We start from the raw sequence: 22,525 nt of genomic DNA on the forward strand, positions 1-22,525 counted from the left end.
TGTATTGTCTGCAGACTTTGCAACAAAGCTATCAATTTCATCATCCAAATCATTGACACATAGCATAAAAAGAATCGGTCCCAACACAGACCCCTGAGGAACGCCATTAGTCACCGGCAGCCAACCAGAAAAGGCTCCCTTTATTCCCTGCCAAACAACCACTGCTTTATCTATGCTAGAAACTTTTCTGTAATACCATGGGCTCATAGCTTGTTATGCAGCCTCATGTGTGGCACCTTGTCAAAGGCCTTCTGAAAACCCAAGTACACAACATTAATTGAATCTCCTTTATCTATCCTGCTTGTTATTTCTTCAAGTAATTTCAAGTTTTGTCTGGCAAGATTTTCCCTTGAGGACCCATACTGAATACAGCCTATTTTATCATGTGCCTCCAAGTATCCTGAAACCTCATCCTTAATAATCGACTCCAACATCTTCCCAACCACTGAGATCAGACTAACTGGCCTATTGTTTCCTTTCTAATGCTTCTCTCCCTTCTTGAAGAGTGGAGTGACATTCGCAATTTCCAGTATTCTAGAACCATTCTAGAATCTAATGATTCTTGAAAGATCACTACTAATGCCTCCATGATCTCTTCAGACAACTCTTTCAGAATCCGGTGGTGCACACCATCTGGTCCAGGTGACCTCTCTACCTTCAGACCTTTCAGTTTCCCAAAAACTTTCTCTCTAGTTATGATAACTTCACACACTTCATGCCCCCTGACACCTGGAACTTCCACCCAACTGCTAGTGTCTTTCACAATGAAGATGAATGCAAAATGCTTCTTCATTTCATCTGCCATTTCATTGTCCCCCATTACTACCTCTCCAGCATCATTTTCCAGCAGTCTGATATCCACTCTCGTATCTCTTTTACACTTTACTTACCTGAAGAGACTTTTGGTATCCTAGTTAATATTATTGGTGAGCTTACTTTCATATTCCATCTTTACCTTCTTTATGACTTTCTTAGTTGCCTTCTGTTGGTTTTGAAAAGCTTCCCAATGCTCTAACTTCTCACAAATTTTTGCCCCATTATATGCCCTCTCTTTTTTTGTTGTTGTCTTTGACTTCTTTTATTAGCCATGGTTGTGTTATCTTTCCTCTAGAATACTTCTTCCTCTTTGGGATGGATCACCCCTCAGTCTTCTATGCTCCAATGAATGAAGTCCCAATCTCTCCTAATAATCCATTCTCTTGAGTCCTAGCCACATTCTCATAAGCAACACATGCAAAATTCTGGAGGAACTCAACAGGTCAGGCAGCATCTATGGAGATGAATAAACAGTAAACATTTTGGCCTGAGACCCTTTTGTTAGGACTGGAAAGTAAGGGGGAGATGCCAGAATTAAAAGGTGGAACGGAGGAAGGCCAGCTAGAAGGCAATAGATAAGTCAGATGGTTAGGAAAGGTAAATGGCTGGAGAAGAGAGTGGACCATGTGAGTAAGAGGAGGAGGAGGAGCACCAGGGGGAGGTGATAGACAGGTGAGAAGGTGTAAGAGGCTAAAGTGGGGAATGGCGGAGGAAAGGTGAAGGAATAAAATTACCAGAAGGAGAATTGATGAACATGAGGTGTTGCTCCTCCAGTCTGAGAGTATCCTCATGGCAAAAGAGGAAACCATGGACCAACATGCTTGAACAAAATTGGGGTTAAGAATTAAAATGGTTGGCCATGCGATACAGTATTCTGCTTTTGGCAGATGGAGAGGAGGTGCTTGACAAAGCTGTCCCCCAGCTTAAGTCAATATTTAGGGGGCCACATCAGGAACACTGGATACAATAGATGGCCTCAAGAGATTCAAGGGTGAAGTGTCGCCTCAGCTAGGACTGTTTGGAGCCCTGAATGGAGGTAAGGGAGGAGGAGGATTGTCAGGTGTAGCATTTCTGTTGCTTGCAGGGATATGTGCTTGTAGGGAGATTAGTAGGGCGGGATGAATGGACAAGGGAATAATGGAGGGAGCAATCCCTGCAGAAAGTAGAGAGTGAGGGGGTGAGGTAAAGATGTCTTTGGTGGTAGGATTCTTAAATAATTTGGTAATAACATTCTCATAATTCCTTTTTTATAATCTTTCCTGGTTAATGACATCTTTCCTGTAGCAGAGTGACCAAAACTGAAGACAAAACTCAGAGAGTGGCCTCAGCAACATCCTGTGCAACTGCAACATGACATCTCAACTCAACTCATATGAGGGTAGGGTAATCAGTGATCAGAGAGCAGACAGACTTCCAGTAGAAGTTGGAAGGTGGCCTCACCTTTGGACAGCAAATACCAAGCTGTGGGGAGCAGGTAGCGGTCAGGAGAAAGCAGGGGAAACAGAAAGGAGTGGGAAAACAAGGGAAGTGATTGGGTCAGGGGAAGATTGTCAAGAGGGACAAAAACAGAAGCTTTGGGGTTATTGAGTGAGGGAGCAATGCACATACAGTATCTGCACTCTGTATAGCAGAATCTGGGCTTCATTCATCTTGGACTCCTTCTGTTGCATCAAGCATCTTTGATATCAAGTGTTTCCTAGTTCTGATCTAGAAATATCACTCATTGCCTTGAAATATTAGCCCTATTTTTCTCTCCTAAAGCACTATCTCTAGGTCAGACCTTGGTAAATATTTTCAGCACTTTATTTTAATCTCAGATGTTTGTTTTTCCACCACTCCTGGACTGTGGGGTATATGTAACATGGATGAAGCAGCATTATGTGCTTCTAACAACCACGTTAACCCAGTTGGCCTCATTAGCGCTATTCCCTTTGTCTTCCCATCCCTCCCCTCACACATTCTGCTCCGCAAAACCAACTTGTTTTCTCACTTTCCCTGTTTTCACGAAGGTTTGAAGCTGAAACATTACACCAAAGGCTCCACTTCAGTTGGAGTTTGAGGAGATTTGGCATGTCATGAAAGTCTCTCACAAATTCCTATAGCTGTATCGTGAAGAGCATTTTGATTGATTGCACCACAGGCATGGAGGCTTCATTCCACAGGATCACAAGAAGCTGCAGAGAGTTATAGACTTAGCTAAATTCAACGCGGACATAATCATCCCCACCATTGATAACATCTTCAAGAGGTGATGCCTTAAGAAGACAGCATTTACCACTAAGGATCCTTACCATGTGTGACATGCCCTCATCTTGTTCCTGCCATTGGGAAGGAGCCTGAAGACCCACACACAACAATTTCCCTCTGCATATGTTTCTGAACAGTCCATAATCCCATGGACACTAACTCATTATTCCTTTTTATGCACTATTTATTTTATAGTTCATAGTAATTATATGTCTTTACATTGTATTGCTGCCTGAAAACAAATTTCACATCATGCAAATTAGTGTCAACAAATCTGGTTCTGATTTCACAGATGCTGAGTATTTCCAACAATTGTTGGTTTCATTTCAGATTTCTTTTTCTTTAAATTTTGAAATACCAATGCATGGGTTCACTGAAGAGCATTTAACATCTGCATTACCCTTAAGAGGAAAGGATAAGATTATTCAATTGTGTTCACACACACTGACTTTTCAGTGCAGCAACTGGAATGCATTGTTGAAATAGAATATATACCGAAGGAGAGAAAACCTACAGAGTAGGATCGTTGTCCAAAAAATGTATTCAAGAAAGACATGGAAACACAGTGAAATTAGGTTGAGGCAGTCAAGAATTTTATTTTCTAAAGGAGAGGCCATGACCTCCACCTTCACTCCACCAGTAGCTATAAAAACAGTAATTGGCAATCGAATTTCAGCTCATGTAAATACAATAAGCAACACATCAGGCATTCTCCCAGAAATAATCCTACCAGGTCAAATAAATGTAGAATATTTAAATTTTCATTTCTCCCATTAAGTGTTAAAAATTGTGTTTTTTAAAATCTCTTGTATAAAATGCTTCTTTTTACTTAAACAAAATTTTTATTACAATTACAATGCAGAGTGGCTTGGAAGAAACAAAACAGTACTGTTTATCCAGGGTTTATGGAAATACTGGCTCAAACATGAAATGTGTTGACAAATTAGTTGCAAATTTCAGAATCCAACCTGCATTCAGTGTATAGCAATATCTAACAAATCACCTTCACCATACAGAATATAAATAAATGATGAATGAGGCTACATGAATAATGCACCATATTCAATCTCAGAGTCATGGCCTTGATGTAAAGCAATCAATCCACTTTATTCATCTTCATCCTTTCCACAGAGTCGTAGCAAGATCTTCCGAAAATCACCTCCCACGTCATCCTATTGGGCATAAGACATGTTACCCTGTTATCAAGAACCTGACACATTTATACAATCAAGCCGTATAAGGTACTGGAACCAATTCTGAATTGTTTTCCAACTGTCTACTTAACCCGATTTTTTTCCCCCAACTGTCTCCTTAATCCAATCTATGATTTTGGTTCTCTCATTTGTCAGTAATTCTTCACACCGATGAAGTCCAGTACTGGATACACAGATGCACAATCAAATGGGAAGGTAGTTCATGCTTTCAATATTGAATGAAATATTGTAAATGGAAACATAAATTACACAAAAAAGTTTTACTTTTTTGTCCATAATTGATAGCCTGAGTGGTTTATGCCATGTTCTCTGATAGATTTGATGCCCATGCTAATTGTTATACAGGGTTTGGAGTGTGTTAGGGACACTAGGAATTATTTTATAGATTTTCTTTGCAATCCTGAAACAACAGTACATAAAATCACTGTAAATCAATGGTTCTTTTCTTGATTACACATTATACAATTGTTGCACTATTAACTAAAAATGTACTAAGAGTGGTACAGCAGTGTTCATGGCCACAAACACCAAAATGTGTGGTTAGAGAATACAGAAGCTTCAAAAGTTTAATACATTGTCCTCTAGTTAGGAAACAAGTAACAGGAAAAGAGAATATTGCTCACATTTATAAGATGTCCTCAGTCATCTAATAACAGGAATAGTATGGTTTTAAAATTATATCAGTTTGGAACATACCTCAATGTATGAAAATAATGATTTTCCATAAAGGTTGCAAAATTCAGTTTTGATATCCATCATGTCTACTTCACTCCGAGAGATTATGATTCGAATTAGGCTTCTTTCATCTGTACCAGCACCCTGGTAGGAACAACAATAAAGTGGGCTAATTTCAGGAACAATAGTTAAAATGGGCTAATTTCAGGAACAATAGTTAAAATGGGCCAATTTCAGTAGTTACGATGGTCAGATCAGACACACATGGACTCTCTCTCTTTCACTCACACACACACACACAACTATTTGTGCTCCTGGCAATGAATATTATTTAGTTTGGAAAAGCTTACTCTACAAAATAGATGTGTCATCAGTAGGACAGAGATCAAAAGCTTCTAAAAACTCATACACAACCCCAACATGGCTCCATGGCTCAGTCTTGGGTTCAGTAAAGACAACGGTGGAGAGCCAAGCCTTTCCAAAAAGATGGTTAACATTTAAAATATTTTAATGAACTCAGCAGCCTCAGAACTAAAATAAAGCCAGGAAGTTCTGGAAATATTCAACAGGTCAGGTATCTTATGGAAGGAGAAATTACTAATAGTTCTATTTGATTGTTTTTTTAAAATCCAGAATGGAACGGTTGCACAGCATTTGGTGCTGTTGCCTCACCATTCCAAGGATTTAGGTTTGACCCTAACCTCAGGTGCCGTCTTTGTGGAGTTTGCATGTCCTCCCTGTGATCATGTGGCTTTCCTTGGGTACTCCAGTTTTCTGCAAGTTGGGTTACTGCCTGCTGACAATTACGTATAGTGTGGATGGAAGGTGAAAGATTTAGTAGGATATATATGGGCACGAGGGAAAGAACATGTTACAAGAAAATAGATGGGAGGAAATGGAACGGAAGAGAATATCTCAAGAGTTGGCACAGATTCCCTGGACTAAATGGCACCCTTCAATGTAATACTTCAGATATACAATATGTTCCATGGATAAATATGAAGTATTCATTATTTTTTGTTTGAACTTCAGATTTTCTGCAGAAACAGCCTCCGATTTAACCAGTTTTATCTTGACTATTGCTGATGAGACTACAGGAAAATAACATTTACTGCAGAACAAGAGAAACAATATATTCCTCAACCTCACCACCTAACTCATCTAATTCTAATCCCTCTCCACCCACTGACAGATCAGAGCAACCTGTTGCTGTGTCGTGCTCCAGAATGTCCTCCCGAGGCCAAAACCCAAATTTAACATAGAGGCATACCTCAGGTAAGAAACATCATCAGTACTCAAGAGCAGGAGTTCCCAACTTTTTTTTATGCCATGGAGCCTTACCGTTAACTGAGGGGTCTGTGGACCCCAGGTTGAAAAGCCTTGCAAGCATGCAGGAAAACCTATCACACGATATAACCCACCTGTTAATATCTATGCTCCCACTTTGTTAACAATGATTCTCAAGTTGGTAACCCCAATGTTATGTAAATCTTGGCTAGTACTCCCAATGATTTTCCACAGCCTTAATCCATGCGTGCCACTGAACAAGATAGGTTTTTTTCAGTTCCCCTAGTAACCATGAACCAGATGTAACATTAAATAAACTGGGTTTAACAAACATATTTCATAGAGTCAACATCTGCTGTATTTAAACCAAAGTTCTATTGCTGCAAGTCAACCTAATGGAGTGAAAAGTATCCACCATCCATCATGAGTAAATCTTTGTAAACATCATTTGTAAACATTGCCTATAGCCACACCTCTCAAAATGTACACTTAGGAAACAGAACAGAGGTCATAGCACAGGGAGCATGGCTTACTAAAATTCAATTAAATATTGCAATATTCATATAATTGACATTAGATGATTGAAAAGCCACTTGATGAAATTACAGGACTTTTAAAAATTCTTCATCCAACCCTCAGAGTCCAGGATGATTTGCTTCCACTGTACTTTTGTAGGTTTGCAGGTAGTTGATGAGATTGATGTAAGACCTACAAAATCTGTCACAAGTGAGGCAGGAGTTGTTAGATTGTTTGAGTGGGAGGATAGGTAATCTAGGATGTGGCATCATTCCTGCCTGTAGCCATCAAACTTTACAACTCCTCCCTCAGGTCAGACACCCTGAGCCAATAGGCTGGTCCTGGACTTATTTCCACTTGGCATGATTAACTTATTATTATTTAATTATTTATGGTTTTATATTGCTGTATTTCTACACTATTCTTGGTTGGTGCGGCTGTAACGAAACTCAATTTCCCTCGGGATCAATAAAGTATGTCTGTCTGTCTGTTTTTGAATTGGACTTGTGCATGTTCTCGAGAGAGACTTGTGGATCTCAAATACCATTTGAAATTATCCATCATGGGGTTAGGAATTCACATATGTCAGTGGTGATGATGCAGCTTCACAAAAGAGGATTTGAGAACAACAGTCTTGCTCTTGGTGATCTCATTTTGTGATTGAGCTCAGAACAGAGTGGCAGCTTTAAATGCTGCTGTTGGGTATATGAACATGGCCTGGAGTGTAATGTTCAATATTGTTGATGCTCACCTAAGGAACAGCACTGACAACAGTCTGCTGATCCAGCCAGTGGAATTGGAGGATTTGGTAGAGACTACATTGGTGGTATCTCTCTGCTGTTATTGAGATGCCTGCTTTATATAGTCCTTGCTCCAGAACTATGCAAGAGGGCATAGATCACTGCCAGTCAGTACCCCTTGAGAATGATGGGTTTCAGTTGCTGGATCTTCAAACACACTTTTATTCAGAGGGCAAACAGCTGGAGATGGTGTTTCAACTTCATGGCCTGTCTTCATTGTGGAATTACTTACTGCAAGATAGGGAGCATGATTGTTTTTAGAGAAGGTCTTGTGGTTGGGAAGGCAATGTTGTGTAGATGTTTATTGTAAGGCTGTTTCTTTATTAAGCTTCATTGAAATAGTTGTTGATGAATTGGGGCGTTGGCTTGTGCTCCTGGATAAGCTTTGTCTCTATACGCCAGCTCAGTGACTGAAGTTGAAATGCTTTTAGTTCTGAAGTGATTGTGAATAGGCTGAACAATTTTCCATTTGCTATTGCAAATTAGTTTTTCTCCAATGGGAAACTGTGAGAAGCACTGATAAAGCAATGGGCTAACAATGCAACTTGTTCCACACAAGTCAACACCAAGTCAAGACTGCTGTGGATCCATTAGGTAGATTACAACACACATGCCATTATGAGTGTAGATAGGATGTACAATTTCAGAGGACAACACAAGCAGTCAGTTACGCTTTACAGTCCTGTTGTTTGGTCAAATGCTTTTGTGACATCAGTAGAATGGCCATGTACCATATCTAACTCTGCTAGCTGGATTTTCTTAAGAGTTGTCATGCAACGAAAATTGTGTCTGATGGGATTTCACAGCCTAGGAATATCATTCTAACAAGTACATTTTACAGACTAATGCAAATACTTACAAACGTTTGTAAGTTGAAAATTTAGTTCAAAATAACCTCTAGACCAAAAATGTTCCCACCATCTTTGCTTGGTTGAGCTGTTTAAGACAAAAATAATTTTAAAAAAAATCATAATTCTGAGATGTGAATGAATACTCCAGGGAGATATTCCAATGCTCTTCTTATTGGCTTCAATCCACTGACTTTCCATCTCATCTCTGCATCTGGATCCTAGACTTCCTGACTGGGAGACCTCAGTTACGTCTGGATCGGAAGCAGCATCTCCAACACCATCACACTGAGCACGGGGGCCACCCAGGGCTGTGTGCTCAGTCCACTGCTGTTCACTCTGCTGACCCACGACTGTGCTGCAACACACAGCTCGAACCACATCATCAAGTTTGCCGATGACACGACCGTGGTGGGTCTCATCAGCAAGAATGACGAGTCAGCTTACATAGAGGAGGTGCAGCAGCTAATGGACTGGTGCAGAGCCAACAACCTGTCTCTGAATTTGAACAAAACAAAAGAGATGGTTGTTGACTTCAGGAGGGCACAGAGTGACCACTCTCCTCTGAACATTGATGGCTCCTCGGTAGAGATCGTTAAGAACACCAAATTTCTTGGTGTTCACCTGGTGAAGATTCTCACCTGGTCCCTCAACACCAGCTCCATAGCAAAGAAAGCCCAGCAGTGTCTCTACTGTCTGCAAAGGCTGAGGAAAGTCCATCTCCCAGCCCCATCCTCATCACATTCTACAGGGGTTGTATTGAGAGTATCCTGAGCAGCTGCATCGCTGCCTGGTTTGGAAATTGCACCATCTCAGATCGCAAGACCCTGCAGCAGATAGTGAGGTCAGCTGAGAAGATCATCGGGGTCTCTGTTCCCGTCATTATGGACATATACACTACATGCTGCATCCGCAAAGCAAACAGCATTATGAAGGACACACACCCCTCATACAACCTCTTCTCCCTCCTGCCGTCTGGGGAAAAAGCACCGAAGCATGCGGGCTCTCACGACCAGACTATGTAACAGTTTCTTCCCCCAAGCTATCAGACTCCTCAATACCCAGAGCCTGGACTGACACCTTACTGCCCTATTCTCTTGTTTATTATTTATTGTAATGCCTGCACTGTTTTGTGCACTTTACGCAGTCCTGGGTAGGTCTGTAGTCTAGTGTAGTTTTCTTCTGTGTTGTTTTTTTACGTAGTTCAGTCTAGTTTTTGTACTGTGTCATGTAACACCATGGTCCTGAAAAAAACATTGTCTCATTTTTACTATGTACTGTACCAGCAGTTATGGTCGAAATGACAATAAAAGTGACTTGACTCATCTGCCTATCTACTGTTCTTACTCAACAACAGATTGAATCTTCCTTTCAACACATCTATACTTTGACCTATATTTGCTTAGTCAAAAAAAAACATACTTGTTTGATATCCCAGTCCCTTCATGGCTTTACCCCAGGCTGTTCACTTTTCATCTCTACTCTCCTCAGCTCCTCCAAATCTATGACCACAAGGTGTAACTGGCAGAAGACCTACTAGGAACTGGGAGATGCAGAGAGAAGAGAATTAGAGGAACCGAGGACAGTAGAGATGAAAGGTGAATAGTCTCTAAGAAACCTGGCCTCCTCTGTCCATGTCAATTACTAGGACATTGCTTCAACTCACCCTTTGTGAAGTTCGAGAATAAGAATCAGAAGCAGGAGTAGGTCACTCTGCCCCTCCTGCCTGATCTACATTCAATGAGATCATGGCTGATTTTATTAAATTTCCGTACCACTTCCTCTCACTAATTTGCAATTCTTAATTCCCTGATCTGTGCCTTTTTAATCTCTCCATCCTCAATAGAAAGACCGTAGAGATTGTACAATCCAACATTCTAAATTCTGTAAATCTGTAGCTACAGTGCCTTGTAAAACTATTCCACCCCAACCCTTTGTTCACATAAATGAGTGTTATACCCAATTTTTATCAATTTAAGTGAGGATTTTTGTTTGTGAATCACATTCTCCTCCCCCCCCCACAGTACAGCCCCAAAAGAGAGAAAATTGTAAAGCATGAAAAACTAAAAATTTGATAATTGAAATGTCAGCAGCTCCTAAGTATTTATCCCCTTTGCTCCATACTCAGTTTAGCCATCTCTCGTAGCTATTGCAGCCAAGCATCTTTTTGGCTAAGTCTCCATTGGCTTTCCACAATGGGCTGGAGCAAGATTTGCCCATTTTTTCCTTGCAAAATTGTTCAAGCTGTGCCAGGTTAGTTGGGGAACTGCGGTGGATGGCAATCTTGAGGTGCTGCCAGGGATGTCAAAAGGGTTAAGGTCAGGACTCTGACTGGGCCAGTCAAGAACATCAATTTGCTTCATTTGAAGCCACTCCATGGTTGCTCTGGCAGCATACTTTGGGTCATTGTATTGCAGAAAGATGAACTTCCTCCCCAGCTTAAGCAAGCTTTCTAGCAGAGGCTAGCCAGTTTTTATCCAGTGTTATAAAGGATGATCAACTCTGATGGGCTGAACGGTGCAGAGTTGCCCATGTCCCCTCCCCTGGGAGAATCACAAACTGTTACCGTTGCCAGGCTGCTAACGAGAGAGTAAGAGAGACAAAAGAAAACAGGCCAGGACATCCGTAACTGATAACAGCCTGAGAGAGAGTTATGTTTATCCACCATGTTATGACTCCCGAAAGACTTATGGCTGCGGAGAGGGCTGTTTACGTGGTACCATCCTGCTCATCAAAATACCTCAGTGGACAGCCAGAGTGAGCTGGTTTGATGGGCTAAGCCATTCAAAACTGATTGACACCTGAGACCCTGTGAGTGGGGATAAAAGTGAGGTCTGGGGTGACACCCCTCAGACACACCAAGAGATGCACTAGTGAGCATCAGAAACCCACGAGCAAGTGTGGGGGCATCGGAGACCGAACAAAGGATCGGTCAATTTTAACTCACAGTGTTTATAGCGAGGCCGGTGGGGGCTTGTGTGTGTGTCCACCCTTGCCTGGGTGACGAGTCCACCACGGAAGAACGGTCTAGCTAAAGGACAGAGGGGTCATGCTTGAATGGCCACAAAAACACATTGACGGATCAAGATCGTAAAGGAAGGTTTGCAAGACAATAGCTGTCACTGTTTGATTGTCCCCTCTCTCTCGCTCTCTCTCTCCAACAATTACAACACATTGACCAACAACTACCTCAGCCTGCATGAACTGAACTGAACTTTATATTTCCATGTGACAATTCATTATCCCCTAGACAACAATAGAGCTTGTTTATTATTGATTATTATTATACCCACACTTTTAGGTTTAGTAATGCTAACGTGTATTATCTGTATATTTGCATTGATATTGTTTTGTATATTTTACTAATAAACACTGTTGAAAATAGTACCACCAGACTCCAACGGATACTTCTATCTTTGCTGGTAAGACACCCAGTTATGGGGTACGTAACACCAGGATCTCTCTGCACTTAGCAGCATTCATCTTCCCATAATTTCTGACCAGAGTTCCATCCCTGTTGCTGAAAAACATCCCATAGCATGATGCTACCTTTACCATACTTTACAGTAGGGATGGTGTTAACTGGCTGATGTGCAGCATTAGATTTACATCACACATACCACTTAGTGTAGAGGCCAAAAAGTTCCAGTTCAGTGTCACCAATCATAGGCCTTCTATACAGTAACTTCTAAGTGATGCTTTGTAAAGTCTTTACGGGTGACGATAGGCTTTGTTTTTTGCGAGGGCTTCTTCCTAGCCTCTCTTCCATAAATACCCATTTTGTGCAAGGCCTTAGAGATTGTGGAGCCATGAATTTCATCTCCAGTTGCAGCCTATGACTTCTGGTGCTCACACAGAGTGACTGTTGGCATCAGAGTAGTCGCTCTTACAAGTGCCATTCTTCTCCAGTGACTAAGTTTAGAGGGGTGGCCTGACCTAGGCAGTGTGGCTGTGGTTTCGTATTTTTACCACTTTTTTAACTGATTGAGACATATAAGATTATTAAGGGATTGGACACGCTGGAGGCAGGAAGCATGTTCCCGCTGAAGGACTGCACTGAGCTCTGAGGTATGTTCAGTGACTTTGAGGTGGTTTTGTATCCTTCTTCAGATTTGAGTTTTTCTATTATCATTTCCCTGACTTGTGTTGAATAGTCCTTTGTCTTCAATAGACAATAGGTGCAGGAGTAGGCCATTTGGCCCTTCTAGCCAGCACTGCCATTCACTGTGATCATGGCTGATCATACATAATCAGTACCCCGTTCCAGCCCTCTCCCCATATCCCTTGACCCCGCTATCTATAAGAGCTCTATCTAACTCTCTCTTGAATGCATCCAGAGACTTGGCCTCCACTGCCTTCTGGGGCAGAGCATTCCACATATCCACCACTCTCTGGGTGAAAAAGTTTTTCCGCATCTCTGTTCTAAATGGCCTACCCCTTATTCTTAAACTGTGGCCTCTAGTTCTGGACTCACCCATCAGCGGGAACATGCTTCCTGCCTCCAGCGTGTCCAATCCCTTAATAATCTTATATGTCTCAATCAGATCCCCTCTCATCCTTCTAAATTCCAGTGTATACAAGCCCAGTCGCTCCAATCTTTCAACATATGACAGTCCCGCCATTCCGGGAATTAACCTTGTGAACCTACACTGCACTCCCTCAATAGCAAGAATGTCCTTCCTCAAATTTGGAGACCAAAACTGCACACAATACTCCAAGTAGGGTCTCACCAGGGCCCTGTACAGCTGCAGAAGGACCTCTTTACTCCTATACTCAATTCCTCTTGTTATAAAAGCCAGCATGCCATTAGCTTTCTTCACTGCCTGCTGTACCTGCATGCTTGCTTTCATTGACTGATGTACAAGAGCACCTAGATCTCGTTGTACTTCCCCTTTTCCTAACTTGACTCCATTTAGATAGTAAGCTGCCTTCATTTTGGTTTGGTCTGCTGAAAATCTTCCATACTGTTGGAGCTTACAGGGAGAGGGGGTATTTATTTAGGTGATCCTCTAATTTTCTACATCAATAAATTGGGTAAGTTGGTAAGATAATATACAGTATTGCACCTGAGGAACGTTAGTGTAGTAATTACAAAGGGAATTAATACATTTTCAGCCTCACAATTTTAGTTGTAATTTTTAGTAAATTGTTGACAGGTTTTGGAACTTTTCTTTTAATTTGAGAAATGCATAATGTTTCGTACATTAGCTCAGAAAACCTACTTCAACATATTTAGAATTGGGAAATTGACACAGTAAAATGTGAAAATAATGTTGGGGCCGAATACTTTTTCAAGGCACTGTGATACTAAACTCTGCTTCTATTATCCCATCATTCACCCATCATCTAGTTCATAATGTTAAATAGTCTTTGATTTTAGAAATATCAATTCGAGTTCCCCACTTCCCACATTGGGCATCTCATCTAACCATTTACAGATATTTGCACTTTTAAATTTTTAGCTATTTGAGCATCCACAGTTTTAATTACCCCATACGGAAATTACTGAACAAGTATATAATGTAGATAGTCCTTCTCACTAGTATTTAACTGACATCCATTCTACCACCAGGTACCAAAAGAGCTCCATTGTTTTCATGGCAGCTGGACTCATTGATGTAATGGTAATATTTGCACTACTGTTCCAATTTCCTGTCCACTGTCTCCTGCACAATCATTACCAACTAATAACCTAAACTATCAGTGTCATCATTAGGATTTTTCATATACACATGCATATTATTTGAATTACTGAATGTATTTTTTAAACATATTATGAAATGTCACCAAAGACCATTGCAAATTTATAAAGATGTACATTGGAGAGCATTCTGATTTGCTGTCTCACAGCCTGGTAAGAAGCTTCAATCCACAGATTCACAAGAGGCTGCAGAAGGTTGGGGAGAAGGTACGGGATCGATGCACACTCAGTGTTTTAAGAACAGCTTCTTTTTCTCCGCCATCAGATTTCTGAGTTGTCCATAAACTCATGAACACCACCCTGTTACTTGTCCTTTGCATTATTTATTTTTTTATAACTTACAGCTTTTGACATTGCACCATACTGCTGTTGTAAAGCAAATTTGATGACACATGTCAGTGGTAATAAACCTGATTCTGATTTGACTGTAAGCTCAAGTTAAATGAGCTTTGTTTACATATATTTGTTTATAGGATAGGGCAGTGCCAGCTTTTTACAATTGATCTTGAAACAGCAATTAAGAGTTTAGCATCTCTGGTGCGGAATCAGTGGCAGATTATTAATAAATAAGTTGGGTTTTTAAACAGTAATGCAGTAGTTTCATGGTCATCTTTACTGATATCAGTTTTCAAATTCATATTTACATAACTGCAGGTGCTCTGCAATTTATAAATCATTTGAATTACAAATGTTTCCTATGACTTCATTGACTCAGGACATATATCCTTGATTATGCTTTTTGCTTTAGCAAATAGGACACAGCTCTCTACATGAGAATTCCAATAATATATTTTGTCCAGTTCTATCAATTATGAAATATTCACCAAGTGAAATGTTTTTTGAAACAGTATCCCTTTCGTAAATCGAAGAATAGTTATAATAGAATTTAAATTTTGCTACTGCGTAAGATTCAAGTTTCAGGCCTCCAGGTACTAATGCATTATCTTAACCAGTGTTGTTGTATCCATAATATAATCCATTCTGAAGACCTCAAAAGTGGTCTCAACTTTGATAATGCAATTCTCTTTAACACTGAAGAGGATAAACGATTGAAATTGGAACAATTACTTTGCCTGAGGATTCTACTTAAAACATTGTCTTTGTAGTTTTGCAATTAGCAAATCCATTTCAGGTTAATTTTATTTCACAAGAATCCAAATAACAAAAAAATACTCACTATATACAAGCTTATACAAATGCTGATCAATTTCAACGGTCCACCAACTCATACGTAAATGTTATTACAGAATGTCAGTTATAGTAAATCCAGTATTTATTCCTGCAAATAACATTTAAATTAAGAGCTATTATTCACTAAGCTCAAAAAGACTCAGCTTCCAATTATAGGGACGAAGGCAACTTCACAGGATCTCCAAAACGGAGAAAGTAATCTTACACGACTCCAATAAATAAAAGTTAAATTTCAAAAAAAAGAATTTTCATTCATGCTTACCGACATGGCTTCATAAAGCTTACTTGCAAAATACCCAGCTGGATTCTTAGCATATTGAACTGCAGTGAACAGAAGTGAAAAAGCACAATCAGTACTATGAAAATATACAGACTAAACAAATATGCCTTTTGTACAAAGTTTGGAGTGTATGTGGCATCTCTTTGTGTAACTTTATAAACTTTATATTCTATAGTAGGATTGGGGATTGGCAAAGATCAGTAAATATAATCAAAAGATTTACAGCCTAAATTGACAAGGATTGGGGAAGTCCAGATGCATGCTAGCCTTAGAGAGCTTCAGTGATTAGAGAGGGAGGAAGAATTTAAAGCAACATATGGGCAAGGTAATATTTCAATAGGAGTTATTGGTTAAAAGAAAAACAGTGGAATTTTTCAGTGATGATTTTTTTCTTACAGAGGATAGACAATAGGCTAGCATAGGAAAAAATCAAGTTGAGAGGTAATAAAGGTGATGAGGTGAAGCAAGACCAAATCACACATTTTCTTGTTATAGATTTAAGAATTGGTGGCCTTAGTGATGGCACAGATGAATGGTCAGAACTTCATCCTGAGACCAAATACAATGCTAAAGTTATAAAGAGCCTAATTCAGTTTCAGTCAATTGCTGTCAGGAACGATGGAATCGATGCGTTCAGTTGATGACACAAAGACAAGGACTTTGGCCTTCCCAATAATTAGAAGGAAATTTCTGCTAATTCCTACTGGATGTTAAAGATCTACCTTCCTGCAAAGACACAGTCCTGTGGATCACAATTTTATCTGAGTGTGTAACATTTACAAATATAGATGTAACATGAATAAATATATCCTTACCTAACCCCAACATTCCCATCTGAAATGTGCCAGACATTTCATCCTTAATGCTGTCTTCAACATCTTTGTTAGTTATTTGATAATATTCTTCAAAAACTATAAGCAAAGAAAAAACAATTTTGAAATTTGAAGATAACAGTCCTCACTCTCACATCATGGAATAGTTTTAAGCTATTGCTGCAGCAAAGGTCATGTATAAATAAACTTTCAAATTATTCAAGGATCCATTAATAGAAAGAAGATTCAAAGAGCAAAGTTTTATAAAGTTGCATTCACTTCAAGAACCCTTACACAGTGCACAAATGAGGCATCAGCTGTAAGATCAGCATTTAGTACCCAATTACAACATTATGTGGAGTAGATGAGTTAGGGCAAATATGGAAGAGGGAATTACAAATGTTAAGGCCTAAGCAACATCTGCCAGTGGTGTAGAGATTAACAACAGCAGGCAAACATAATTGGAATATATTAGTAAAGTGTATCAAAATTCAAGAATTAATTTTCTATATGAAACTCAGAAACATAAAAGGAACAGAAAAAACAGAAATAAACACAAAATGAATATTTCATCTCAACTGGCTGCTCAGTTGCAAGAGGTGTGCAAGAGGTGTGCCTATATATGACTTATATATGACTTATATATGACTTCATACGGTTAATTCCAAAAATACTCCATTAACTGAAACTGCCATTTTTCCAAGGGTAATCAGGGATGGGCAATAAATGCAGGTCAAAGCCCAGATCCTTCAAAACTAATAAATTATATAGAAGACAAAAGTTAAACATTCAAGGTCAGCAATAAGCAGTCATGTGGGTAATGAAACAGCAATAGTCGACAATATGTTATCCACAAATTGCTAAGGTGTAAGTAAGATAAAGGACTCAAAAGGTTATCATAAGGTAACCAAGATGCATTTGTGTTTTCAAACATGCAACTTAAAAGCCAAAAATGAGTATAAATATTTTTCCTACGTTTCTTTACACCACAAGAGGACATTAAGTTATCGCATTCTATGCTGGCTCTCAAAGTAATTATATAAATCCCATGCCCACATGTCTCACACACACACACACACACACACACACACACACACACACACACACACACACACACACACACACACACACACACACACACACACACACACACACACACACACACACACACACACACACACACACACACACACACACACACACACACACACCACTTCCCCCACCAACCAACTACAGTGGATAAGTAACTTACTAAACTACACAAGGAATATGGAAGGAAATGTAAGCAACAGAGAAAACCCACATACACACAAGGAGAGAATGCAAACTCCACACAATGAACAACAGAACCTAGGTCACTGAAGCTGTGAAACCACAAATGGATCAGAAGGGTATAGATGTGGTGGGTCTATGCTAGTTTTTGGTTAGCAATGAATTTTTTGTCTGATCCATCTTGACAAACTCACCCTCGTCTCAAATCGCACTCTCACTTCACAATTTATTTTGAGTTAAGTAAATTGAATGTTTTTGGAAACTCCCTTACTTATATCATTGCCATCAGTTACTAGAGAGCCTACCTAAAATGCCAGGCTCTGCACTTCATTATACTATGGAGAGATTAGAACTTCCCCTCCCCCCAAAAAAAACATTTGTGGAATGATCAGGAGTCTCTACAGGTTCTTGACCCCGGGGCTACTACTATTTAAAATACCGTCAGTAGTTTTAGACAGGATTGTTTATAGATAGAATGCTTGATCCCACAATCTGCCCTTTGAACACTCCCCTCATTAATTTTGATGTATTAGCCCGAGATCAGCAATTAGGTTTTTAGAAGGTTTTTGATAAGGCCCTACCAAGAAGGCTATAAGAAAAAAGTAGGAGCACCTGGAGCTAAAATGGTAATAATTGCTGACCAGCAATTGTCCACCTACAGCACTTTTAATGTTTTTTGTGCATTAGTGATTTAGTCGTGAGGTTTCACAGCACAGAAATTAGCCTGCATGTGCACATGACTCTTCCCCCCCCCCCTTAACCCACTGACACGACCCCATTCACTCATTTCAGTTGTCTCTATTACAACCAAATCCACATACTTGTGGGTCCTGCCTATTTAGCCATCTATCAAATGCTTCTTAAACAGAGTTTGTATGATTTTACCACCTCCCATAGCAGCACATTCCATCACACATCTAGATACTTTAAATATTGCGATTCCTTCCATCTACCTGCAACTCTGCACTTCAGTCAAGATCTCACCCCCCCCCCCCCAAATCAAACTTATCCATTCCAAGGAACACAAACCTTGATAATTCAGCCTTTCATCATAAGCAAAGCAGTCCACAGTACAGTGACCTGGACTGCTCATTATATTTTAGGTGTGCCCTAATCACAGTTTTATAACAATGTAACATGAGCTTCCTGCTCTCATATTCTATGCCCCCCTAATGAAGGCAAGTATCATATATGCCTTCTTCACCTTGTCATCTACCTATGCTGTTACCTTTAGAGATCTGCATAATTATACAATATTTCTGTTTCACAATAATATCTAGAGTCCTACCATTCATTGTGTATGTCCTGTTCATATAGGCCTCCCAGAAGAGCATCAGAATCAGATTTATAATCACAGGTATGTGTCGTGAAATTTGTTAACTTACCAGCAGCAGTTCAATGCAATACATAATAAACAATAAATAAATGAATAACTGTATATGTGTATTGAATTGATTAAAAATTGTGCAAAATCAGAAGTAATATATATTTAAAAAGTGAGGTAGTGTTCATGGGTTCAATGTCCATTTAGGAATTGGATGACAGAAGGAAAGAAGCTGTTCCTGAATCGCTGAGTTTGTGCCTTCAGGTTTCTGTACCTCCTACCTGATGGCAACAGTGAGAAAAGGGCATGCCCTGGGTGCTGGTGGTCCTTAATAATGGACGCTGCCTTTCTGAGACAACACTCCTTTAAGATGTTCTGGGTACTTTGTAGGCTAGTGCCCAAGATGGAGCTGATTAAATTTATGACCCTCTGCAGCTTCTTTCACACTATCAGATTTAAATTACAACTGCCATTGCTCTGCCCATTTTACCAATGGATCAATATCTTTCTGTAACCCAAGACTATTCATCTCATTGCTAACACTACAAATTTGCATATCATTATTGCAGATGGAACAGGTAGACCTTGCAAGCATTGGGCAGAAAACTGTGTAGATTTTACATGGTCCACTAAATTACTTGTTTTTCCCTGTATGCTACATGGAACAAAAGCCTTATATTTTTTATCCTTAACTAGTTTTAGTGTGGAAACAGCTACTGAGTTCAGTAGATGAGGGGATAAAGGCCAGGAGGCAAGGCATCTTTGACTGTGAGCTAACTGCCACTTCTGGTCATTTTCATTTCTGTGATCAGCCTGATGTCTGACAAGGATTTGTGCTGAGGCAGTAGTTTCCTGCTCTCAAAACCTAGTACAGGTGTCCCCCCATTTACAAAGGTAGAGTGTTCCTATGAAACCTTTCTTAAGCTGAAATGGTGTAAAGCGAAGAACCATTCATTTATATGGGAAAAGTTTTCGTAAAAGTGAAAATCCTCTTTGTAATGTGAAAACAGGTTACTAATCTAGGTCTTTTGTAAAAGTGAAGCAGCGTAAAGTGAACATTCGTAAAGCAGGGGACACTTGTATTATTGATTCCTGTATTCTATGCTGTGTTCCTGAAGGCCTTCGCCGGATGTGACATTGATCACTGGCACTGTCCTTCAGCCCACTTCTTCGGTAAGACACTCGGAATTTTGAAGCACAAGAAAATATTGCAATTTCTCTTTCCAAGCTGGAATTGGGTATGATGTAGGTCTGACCCTACTGCCCAGAAATTACTTCTAAATTTTTTTCATAACTGTCAATTTACAATTTTATACTGTGATAGTATTACCATTACAAAGCATCAAAAATATTTACTACTCTTGAAATGAGTGTTATCTATTTTCTTAAAGCAAACATTCCAGCCAACAACTTCCTTCAGAAAGGATTTTGCTGAATTTCTTGTGCTTGAGTGGTATTGACTTAAGACAGGAGTTCTCAACCTATTTTATGCCACGGCCCAATACCATTAAGCAAGGGGACTGTAGACCCCAGGTTGGGAACCCCTGATTTAAGCAAATGCTTGGCAGGTAAAACTGGGCATCAACTTAAATATTATTTCAAACCTAACAACAGGTTTTAATCTGATACCTATTTATCCAGGGACAAGAGCAATTTCAACTAGACACGGATTTACTATCAAATCAGCTCCTTGTGGATTGCCCGTGGATGCAGTAGCCCAGTACGAGTACCTTGAACGACAACTTGGACAATACAGTCATGATGATATTTTAGGAAATTTTGAAGCATTAAAATTAACCTTTTGTTAAAAACCTAACTTAGTTTGTGAAATGATTTTTAAATTCTCCAAATTTGCCTGGTGGTGACTTCTTCAAAACAAAAATCATTTGCTGATAAAATATTTACACAATTATACAATTAAAACACTTATCTGGAAAAGCTCAGTTCCTGTTTATTTAATTATGTACTTATTTGAAATAATTGGTTAAATCTTGTGACGTTACATAACGCTGATAAATGATTTTTGTCATAGTCTCAGTAATTAAAAAACTGAATAGAGAAAGCACTCTATAAAAGTAGGAGGGAGTGAAATAATCAAACTTGTACAAACTACATATTGTGACCCCAAGCAAACTTATTTCAGCTACTGGGCTGCAAAGCTCTAACAGAAAACCAAGCAAATTTAGCTGCAAGGATAGAAAGTGCTAACAATGTGAATGCAGTAATATAGCCACTGAACATTGCAAATACTTTTCATGTGTTATATGTGCCAAAGGTACACGGGCTGATCTCATGTTATTTTAAAGAAGGTTCTTTGGACATATCACATCTTGTGATGAGTACATGTCCCATTTTTTAAGAAACATTTTATGAAAAGCATTAAGATAGGTAGCAGTCAATTGAATATGTTAGGTAGTTTCAAATGCGATACTCATGCACACTACCTCTTCGGAGATGAGCAAAATTCCGCCTGCAGAAGACCTTAATGAATTTTGTCTCATCAGTTCCCCACTTGTCTTCTCCTGCAGCAAACAACTCCTAAAATGAAACACATTGATCAATTGTGCAGTACAGATAATGTAATTGTATATTAAACCATATGATCAAAGTTCAATTGTTACAGGAAAAACAATCAACTTTTTAATAAAGTTTTAAATATTAACTGTGAACTTGGCTTCAATAGTACTTCTGCATCTGAGTCACAAAACACTTGGAATAAACATAGTCGAGAATTTAAACAACTAATATGATATTTTCAATCAGTATCTAAGCTGTACAAATCGACGACTCTTTGACTATATGAATGCTGCATTATCTGCTACATAACAGATTAAAAACTACATTTTCAGGAAAGCCTAAAAAATCTCATTTACCGTTTTCAAAAACAGAACAGAAAGAACAATTTTAATCTTTGCCAACATTAATCAGTAGAGTAATAATACCATTTGCTCACTTGAGCTCAATGTGCATACATTAGTCACTGCACTGGCTTCACAATAGATCAAACTCTAAGAGGATTAAGCGAATGATGAAAAATATACACAGCAAATTCTTAATCATTTTTAAGATGCTAGTCTCAATTTCATATTTAAAGAGATTTCACAGTATCATCTCAGCTGCTGATGAATGTTTGACGTTATGAATGTGACAGTAGCTGCATAGTGTTTTGAGGGCTCCCAAGGAATAGGGTAGTATATAAATACAATTTCCCTCTTCATGGTTTTTGACCAACACTAGAGTTTATAAACTGATGCAATATTGGATCGCTGATGCAGTCTGACAGGTTTAATCCTGTATTTTACTAAACTTTCCAGTTGGAGCTGTGTGAGTACCAGAAAACAAGGAGTGAATAGTCCTGATGAAGACAGAACAAAACAAATTCAGAGTAATCCTGATGGCAGGGCAGGAACACATTCTCCAGGAAACAGACTACAACTTTCAGACGATAGGCAGAAACTTATCAGAATCAGAATTTAATCGCCAAGTACCTATGTACATACAAGGAACTTACTTCCGGCAGATGTTGTCTCTCTGCTCATAAC

The 22,525-nt window shown here is 39.3% G+C and overlaps 1 protein-coding gene across 1 annotated transcript in view; it reads right to left on the reverse strand.

Annotated features, from left to right (window-relative positions):
* Positions 1 to 3,634: 3,634 nt before the first annotated feature.
* LOC140714243 (annexin A4-like) overlaps positions 3,635 to 22,525 on the reverse strand; it is a 50,922-nt gene continuing 32,031 nt past the window's right edge. The window contains exons 8-12 of the mRNA XM_073025281.1: positions 21,428 to 21,521; positions 16,391 to 16,486; positions 15,558 to 15,616; positions 4,974 to 5,096; positions 3,635 to 4,235 (exon numbers count right to left, since the gene is read on the reverse strand). Coding sequence (XP_072881382.1) covers positions 4,170 to 4,235; positions 4,974 to 5,096; positions 15,558 to 15,616; positions 16,391 to 16,486; positions 21,428 to 21,521 — 438 coding nt within the window. The 3' untranslated portion in view covers positions 3,635 to 4,169. The remainder of the gene's footprint in view (positions 4,236 to 4,973; positions 5,097 to 15,557; positions 15,617 to 16,390; positions 16,487 to 21,427; positions 21,522 to 22,525) is intronic.

Source organism: Hemitrygon akajei, chromosome 21, assembly GCF_048418815.1.
Source record: "Hemitrygon akajei chromosome 21, sHemAka1.3, whole genome shotgun sequence".
NCBI classification, from domain to species: domain Eukaryota; kingdom Metazoa; phylum Chordata; class Chondrichthyes; order Myliobatiformes; family Dasyatidae; genus Hemitrygon; species Hemitrygon akajei.